The 7,988-nt window shown below is 45.5% G+C and overlaps 1 protein-coding gene across 6 annotated transcripts in view; it reads right to left on the minus strand.

Annotated features, from left to right (window-relative positions):
* Positions 1-7,988, minus strand: part of Brd4 (bromodomain containing 4) — a 71,650-nt gene that overhangs the window by 17,931 nt on the left and 45,731 nt on the right. For all 6 annotated transcript variants that reach the window (XM_055612097.1, XM_055612096.1, XM_055612098.1 and 3 more), the window contains 5 exons: positions 7,031-7,323; positions 6,295-6,657; positions 5,343-5,471; positions 1,031-1,240; positions 148-347 (listed from right to left, as the gene is read on the minus strand). In XM_055612097.1, coding sequence (XP_055468072.1) covers positions 148-347; positions 1,031-1,240; positions 5,343-5,471; positions 6,295-6,657; positions 7,031-7,323 — 1,195 coding nt within the window. The remainder of the gene's footprint in view (positions 1-147; positions 348-1,030; positions 1,241-5,342; positions 5,472-6,294; positions 6,658-7,030; positions 7,324-7,988) is intronic.

Below are 7,988 nucleotides of genomic sequence, written 5' to 3' on the forward strand. Positions count from 1 at the left end.
AAAAAAAGCAGAGGGAGACAGAACAGCTCAGCATTTATGACAGGGCACCGACCTAGAATGCTGGCTGCAGCAACAGGGTAGTCTTCCTCCCAACTAAGGTTTTTGGGATCACCACTCCCAAAGATAGAAAAACTGGGAAGCACAGACCTCACATTGCTGTTGCTGCTGTTATTTTTCTTTGTCTTTTTGGGAGGAAGTTCCTTGGTTTTGCTTTTCTTACTTTCCTCTACTTCTTCTTTCTTTTTGTGCTTTTCCTTTTTCTTTTCCTTTTTGTCTTTCTCCTTTTTCTTTGGTTTGTTCTGCTGGGGTTGTGAGAGGGCTGCAAGCTGCTCATGCACGGCTTTGAGCTGTGAAGCAAATGGGAAAAAAAAAATAATCACAACCAGGCCACATCTGGGAGGCAGAGGTGGATAGGTAGGTAGAGCTCTGTGAGTTCCAGGCCAACCAGGGCTACACAATGGGAACCCGTCTCAAAAGCAAACTAACCCACCCAAAACCAGAATTAAATGTTCTTCTCACCACCTAAACCCTGGAGGATAGCTCTGTATCATATGAACAATGTGCACTTGAAAATCAGGGGTGTGAGTATAGGAGAAACAGGGAATAGAGCCGCCAAATTAACTCCCTCTCACTCCCTGATCTTGGGGTGATATAGTCCTCCAAAACAGAGGAGCTGCACAGGCTAACAGATGTTAAATCTCCTGGCTATCTTAGCACCAGGATGTTTCCGGGAAGGATGGTTTCTAAAGGGCTGTGTAAAGAGTATACTGACACTGTGGCTAAATGACTAATTCAAGGTAAGATTACTGTAGGGAGGCAGCTCCAGGATCTGAAGCCTATTTGCCCAGAAAATGTCCATATCTCACTCCTACTCAAAACATAGAGCATATACACCTATGGGACTAAAATATCATTAAGTAAAAAAAAAAAAAAAGGCGCAGGGGATCTTTGAGAGGCAGAGTCAAGAACATTGCTCGGAAACCTCTGAGAGACTACCCAGGCCTCTGGGCAGAGCCACAGGTTCCCTCACCTGCTCCTGGAGCTCAGCCAGCCGCTGGGCTCGCTCTTCCTCAGAGTCATCAGTGGAACTGTCACTGTCGGAGGAACTATCACTGCTGCTGTCACTAGACGAGGGTGGGGCCACCACCTTTGTAGGGGGTGGCACCGCAGGGGAGGACACTGTAACAACTGGCTCTTCAGGCTCATCAGGCATCTTGGCAAAGCGCATTTCAAACACATCCTGGGGAGAAAAAGCCATGCCTATCAGGGTGTTCAATCTTTGGAGAACCTGGGACCAAATCAACAGGAAGTAAGAGTCCTCTGTCTGAGCCCCCATCTCCCCAACCCTCCAACCCCATGACACTACAGCCAGTCCTGATATGCCTGGACATTCACTCCCCAGAGGAAACAGTGACCAAAGCAAAAAACTCATCTCCTGAGAGCACTAGTTTGAGAGTGCTCAGTAAGTGATAGGACACTGGCAAGACCCCCAGAAAACACGCCTGAGTCTCCTGTCAGGTCCATAGCTCTCCAACAGGAGGGTTTGCCGGCCTTCCATACATAGGAAACAAAACTGGCAACACCTCTCAATTGAGTATTCCCGACATGTGTCAGCATGTCTTGCTTTGCTTGCTTTGCTTGCTCCTATTCAGAGTGGTTAGTGGACACACAGCTAAACAGGTGTAAGCTCCAAGGCAGGCATCTCCAGCAATGCTGGCTAATGGGATAGCGTGCTTAGGAAAGGAGCACCTTGTGAGGTGTCATCAACGAAAGCAAAAGCTTCAGGGATTCTGGGCACAGGAACCCACTTCAAGAGCCTCTCAGACCAGCTGACAGTTAAATGGAGTTACAAACCTCATGGAGCAGCAGCCCCTGCTTGTACCCCTAGGGATCAAGTAACACGCAGCCACCCAACTGGCACAGAGCAGGCATGTAAGAAATAAGGCTGGCTTCCCAGGAAGATTTCTTTAGAACTGCTTTAAAGATAAAATAAAATGGAGTGTGGATCTAGAATACTTAGGAGAAGGACACGTATAACGTTAGACTACTTCCGGTTGATTAGGAGCTTGGTCAAGCTCCTTAGGGCAAGTTTGATCTTTGCCACCAGGATATCTAATTTCTTCTTCTCTTTTCTTTCTTCATGACTACTTGACACACCACAGCCAACAGCATCCAACCAACCAGGACCTACCTATCGGCTTCTAGCATTTATACGTCCTCTGAAAAGTCCTCAGAATCCCAAATGTCACAAATCCAGAGAAACTACCTGCAGAAACCACAGCCCTGCACTAATCTATTTATTTGAAAATAAATAGAGCAGAACCCTGACAAATATTCACAGTAGGAGACTAGTGCCTGACAAGACAGATGGCCAGGGAAGAAAGGAGCTTCACACTAAAGTGAAGGTCCCTACTGGAACATCTAAGACTCCTATCCCATTAACACCTTACTATGTGGCAGGCAGGCAGAAGCTCAATCCACTACTCATTGTCTTTGTCATAGATAGGCCATAACCCCTCAAAAGAGCAACCAGAGCCATGGGTTTCTGTAAGACCATACCTATGGTGAAGCAGAACAGAGCAATACAGGGAAGTGTTACTGAGAAGTGCCAGAACTTTGCAAAGGAAGTGACCTGACCAATTCTAGAGGTTGCAATGTACCAGACAGTCTGGTGATCATAACAATAAAAATAGCAAGCTTGGGGGCTGGAGAGATGGCTCAGTGGTTAAGAGCACTGTCTACTCTTCCAAAGGACCCAGGTTCAATTCCCAGCGCCCACATGGTAGCTCACAACTGTCTCCATTTCCAAGGGATCTGACACCTTCACGCTGTTGCACATAAAAAAATAAATAAATAAATAAATAAAAAATAGCATGCTTGGACAGATTCACCCACTTGGAGAGGAAAGGTACAAAAAAGAAAGACCTTTAAACAAGACACCAAAATGTAAAACATATAAAACAAAACAAAAACCTTCAGAGAAGTAGAGATTGTAAAGAGATACCAGGAGGATAGGAAAAAGTAGATGCATAGAAACAATGGTTTTTCTTTCCTTTCTTTAATAAAGTAGTTCAAAATAGCATTTATCCCTGCTGGCAGGTAACTGATTTGAACTCTGCAATTTTCATAGTGGAGGCAAAAAAGGTACCAATATCAAATCTGGACACCATGGGCAAAAACTACCCTGGCTTCTCAAGAAACTGTAATGAAGAGAAGTCCTAAGATCCAAGTCTGAAGGCACACTGCCACTTGGTGGACCTATTTAAGAATTGCAGTCAGCTGGGTACGATGGAGCGTAGTTTTAATGCATTCACAATGTAGATGTAGAGCTAGCCAGAGATACACAATGAGACTGTATCTCAAATAAATGAATAAATAAAAATATCTTTAAAATTGTAATAAAATTTGAAAGCCTAAATTCCATATAAGGCCTGGAGAAGGCAAACATGAATAGTGAAGGGGCTGACAGACACCACCAAACTGGAAAGGGAACACTACACCCCACACAGAGAATACAACATAAAGGGGGGAAAAATTCTAGGTGCTGGAGAGAGACAGTGTGGTGGCAAAGAGCACTGACGTTTTTGCAGAGATTGGGGTTTGGTCCTTAGTACTGACAGCACCTGACAGCTCTCAACTCCAGTTTCATTCCTCTCCTGGCCTCCATAAGCACCAGGCACCAACATCTCAACACGCATGTTAAGACAAACCAACCCTCCACCAAATCAGTCAGAGCATGCATCTGATTTTTAAGAGCCAAGTCAACACTAACAACAAAGAGAATACTCAATCCTATCAAGCTACCCCCTGAATCTGACAAATTCTCTGAATTGAAGGCAATCCATCATCAGAAAGCAAGTAACAGACGTGTCTTAACTCTGGTGAAAGGAAACGCTAGCGTATCATGACACGTCAGTGATGCTAACATTATGGAGGCAGGGAAGCACTGAAGTTCAAGTGAGCTATGTATGACAAAACCAATGAAAGGGTCACCAAAAGCTTTGCAATTCTCTACCCTAGAAGCACCTAGAGATTGCTACATAAGCAGATCCAAAGAAGCCTTGAGGACAATTAACGTATCTGTGCTTCATAATAGCAGGTTGTTCACTCCACAGATCAATGACCTGAGAGCATTAGTAATCCATGGACTAAAGGTAAAAAAGATATGGCTGGGAATCATGATGTTATGTTTCCTTTAAAAGGCAAGTCTAGGGGCTGGAGAGACAGCACTTCCACCTTACACGTCTCAAGTTTAGTTCCCAGCATCCATGTCAGGCAGCTCACAACTCCCTTTAACTCTAAATCTAGGACACCCAATGTCTTCTTCTGGCCTCCATGGGAATCCATACACATGTCATACACACACACAGAGACACATTAAGTAAAAATAAAATTGAAAAGAACAAGTATAGGCAACTCACAAAGGTATTAGATATTGCCAATTTTAACCACACCGACCCACTTAAAAAAAAAAAAACACACCAAAACACTGTAAATTTATGTGTGTGTATTTTCTTTAAAATAAGAAAAGCCTCCTCCCCGTTACTGACGTGCGCTGGGGAGGGAAGAGGGCAGGGGACAACTGTGGTATCTCAAATCTGCAATCCTAGCACTGAGGAGGCTCATTCAAGAGGACTACTAATAACCTGAGGCCTACCTGGGCTACAGTATGAGAGACCCTGTCTGTAAATAAATGAAGCAGGTCACACAATCATGCTGTACCCAACCCCAACTTGTGTACTCTCTAGGACTCTCATCATCTTCAAGGCAGATACTGGGAACTACATCCACTTTGCAGCTCAAAGTCAAATAAAGGCCTCCAGGGTTGGTGAAAATATTCTGGCTTACAAGTGGATACAACTGTGGCAAAACTGTGTCAAGATGTCTAAACCTGGTGGAGTGCCCTCTTGCCTACTTAAGACAGGTGCATTTTGAAGAGACTGGGACCAGGCACAACAAATATATCCTTTTTCAGCCAGAGCAATAGAATATAGGTGAAGAAGAGAGAAGGCTTTCGGTGGGACACAAAACCAGCTGCTCTATTTTAACGAGCCTGACTTAAAATGTATGTATGCATTAGAGTGAGTTACATTTGCTGTTTGGAGGAGCTGGGCAGGGGGAATCTCTGCTAGTGCAGTGCCAGCTTGGTCTATATTATTAACAGTTCCAGTATAGCCAGGCTTATGTGAGAGACCCACATAAAACATACAAACAAATGCACACCAAAAAAACACCAATAAAGCCAAATCTCCCAAGCCCCACAGCATTATAATGAGTGAAGTGACAGAATTACTATTTGCCAAGCCCACACAAGGTCTGTCCTACCCTTCTTGGAGTCTTACCTGGAGTTTTCGAGCCATGGCTACCACTTCATGGTCAGGGGGGTTGTACTTGTAGCAGTTGGAGAACATCAATCGGACATCAGCACCAAATTCCTGGGCATCTCTGTACTCATGGGACTCTAGTTTAGACTGTAAATACAAGACAGGTCCTAGTTAGTTAGCCATGTCTGCTCATGTTTTAATAAGGGGGTGTGTGTATGTGCGTGCTCGTGTTGTCTCCACACAGTGATGGCTACTTGTGGAAACAAGAGGGTCTCTTAGTGGCCTTCAGTTTAATCCATGCTAGGATATGGAAGATGAGGACAAAGAGCATGAGACAAAGAGACATAGCCAAGTTTCAGGGCTGGAAAATGACCTGTTGGTACCAAGCTTACCTAGTGAGGTCACTACAATGTCTAAAGAGAAAGTGAACACATAGAATCCCAGGTAAGATTGTGCCAGAACTGATAAGAAGATAAAGACTGGGTCCAGTTCTGACCTTGCATGTACTTCCATTGAGGGTACAAAACAGAATCGAAGTTGGACACAGGATTGTCTCCTGTTTGAGCAATGTTATCTCCAAATTACTAGTTAATGTTAATTATAAATTACAAATTACAAATGTTAATGCCAAATTACTTCCAAAAGGAGAAAAATCACAAAAGGCCTTAAAATACACTGGTGAAGTGCTGTCTCTTACAAAGGAAAACAGCAAAGCCTTTCCCATTTACACTGAGCCTGGAGCACCCAGAGTCTCCTAGAACATCTGCAGGGTGCAAAGAAGTACGGGGCACTGAGAAAGTGTGCATCTTAAATCTCCTTACGCCAAGGAAAGAGGCAGAACAACTACCGAAAACCAAAAATGGCTAAGTACACTAGAGGTTAGTGTTCATTTCAACAATGCCCTGCAGGGGGCATCCAGGACTTTATTGGATTTACTGGTCTCTGAGAAAGCAGGGGCCTGGATACTAACCTTGATTGTGCTCATGTCCATGGGATGTTTAATGATGTCACAGTAGTCATGCAGACCCAGCGCCTCCACATCCACAGGCTTGTAGAAGGGCCAGGCATAGGCAGCATGTTTCTTGGCAAACATCTCCTTGAGGATGCCACTGCAGCACTTTAGCTGTTCAGAGATCTTGCTACTCTTCTCTGGTGCTGAGTGCTGCTGTGAGTCTGGTACATCCTTCTTTGGGGGCTTCACAGGTCTGCTGCTCTCCCGCCGAGGACCCAACTTGGTGGTCTTGGGCTCTGGGGCCAGTGATGGTGGTTCATGAATGGGGTCGATGGTGGTGGGGGTAGTAGTATCTGCTTTCCTCTTCACCCCTTTCTTTGTCTGCCATGAGCACAGGCACAAAAGTCTCAATCAGAGGCTCTGGCCGGTACAGCTGTTCTTCAGGATCACCTCTGAAACCAAGCCCTGACTAGGATCCCAACACTCAGGACAGGCCCAAAGGTAACTGCATGGGACCCTGTCAAATCACTGTTTTCAACAGCTGAAATAGAACCAGCCATCAACAGGAGAAAAGCACAAACTGAATACAGTATTTGCTCCCTTAGGGGGCCACAGAACCTCCTGAAGAGGTTTCTTGCTTAATGTCAGGGCCTTGACCACACAGCCCGTAGAAGAAACAATTAAGAGAAGCTACTTGTCTCCTGTAAGCCCACATCTCTGGTGGCAGCAGCCCACCAGTGCCCAGGATGCTCACCTTCACAGGCTGTGGGGTAGTTGCAATGATGGGTGGGTGACTCTGCACAGGCTGTGGAGCTGGAGTAGGTGGGGGTGGTGGCTGGGGAGGTACTGACGGAGGCGTTTGAAGTGGCTGGGGGGGCACCATTGTCATGACAGGAGGCTGGGCCATGAGGTCTGGGGTAACAGCAGGAAAGGGGTGAGTTGTGGCCTGCACAGGTGGAGGAGGGTTCTGCTGAGGTGTCTGGGTCTGCGGAGAAGTTGATGCTTGAGTTGTGTTTGGTACCGTGGATACACCAGGCTTTGCTGTCCCTACCAACCATAAAAAGAAGAGGAGATTAAAAGGGTAGGCTAGTGCATACTGGCTGACACTGACAAAAAATCCACATACATTTGTGTAGTATACTTGTTTTTGTTTTAAGGCCATGTCTGAACACTCCAGACATCGTTGTGCATGAATCTTATCCTTGTATCCCCAGTGAGAGGGCAGTGGCATATCACAGTACATTTTTCTGAGGTATCTTGGTGGCAACTCCTCACTCAGATACAGACTGTCCTAAGAAGAGAAGCCTAGGCTAAAAATGTAGGAAACCTACATGCTGGGGCTAGTGTCAGCACCAGAGCTGCACAAGGAAATCTGACATTTCCTTGGAGAATCCAAACGGCTGTCCTAATTCCCAGAAGTGTTATCTTCAGAGTACTTTTGGCAAGATCCAGGAGCAGCCAACCTTGCAAGGTTTCTGAAAACTAGCACAATCTCAATTCTCAGAGCCACTGGGGACTAGTGGACAATTTCGACCTTTTATGACTACCGAGGTTGTTTCCCTGACACTGTACCACAACTCCCAACACCAAATCAAAATTAAAAGTTTATAGCTACAGCTCAAATGTGGGAGGGAGGGGAGGGAAGGGACGGAGAGAGGAAGAGAAGAAGGAAGGAAGGAAGGAAGGAAGGAAGGAAGGAAGGAAGGGAGGGA

The sequence above is a fragment of the Psammomys obesus genome, unplaced genomic scaffold (assembly GCF_907164565.1).
Source record: "Psammomys obesus unplaced genomic scaffold, mPsaObe1.curated_primary_1811, whole genome shotgun sequence".
NCBI classification, from domain to species: Eukaryota; Metazoa; Chordata; class Mammalia; order Rodentia; family Muridae; genus Psammomys; species Psammomys obesus.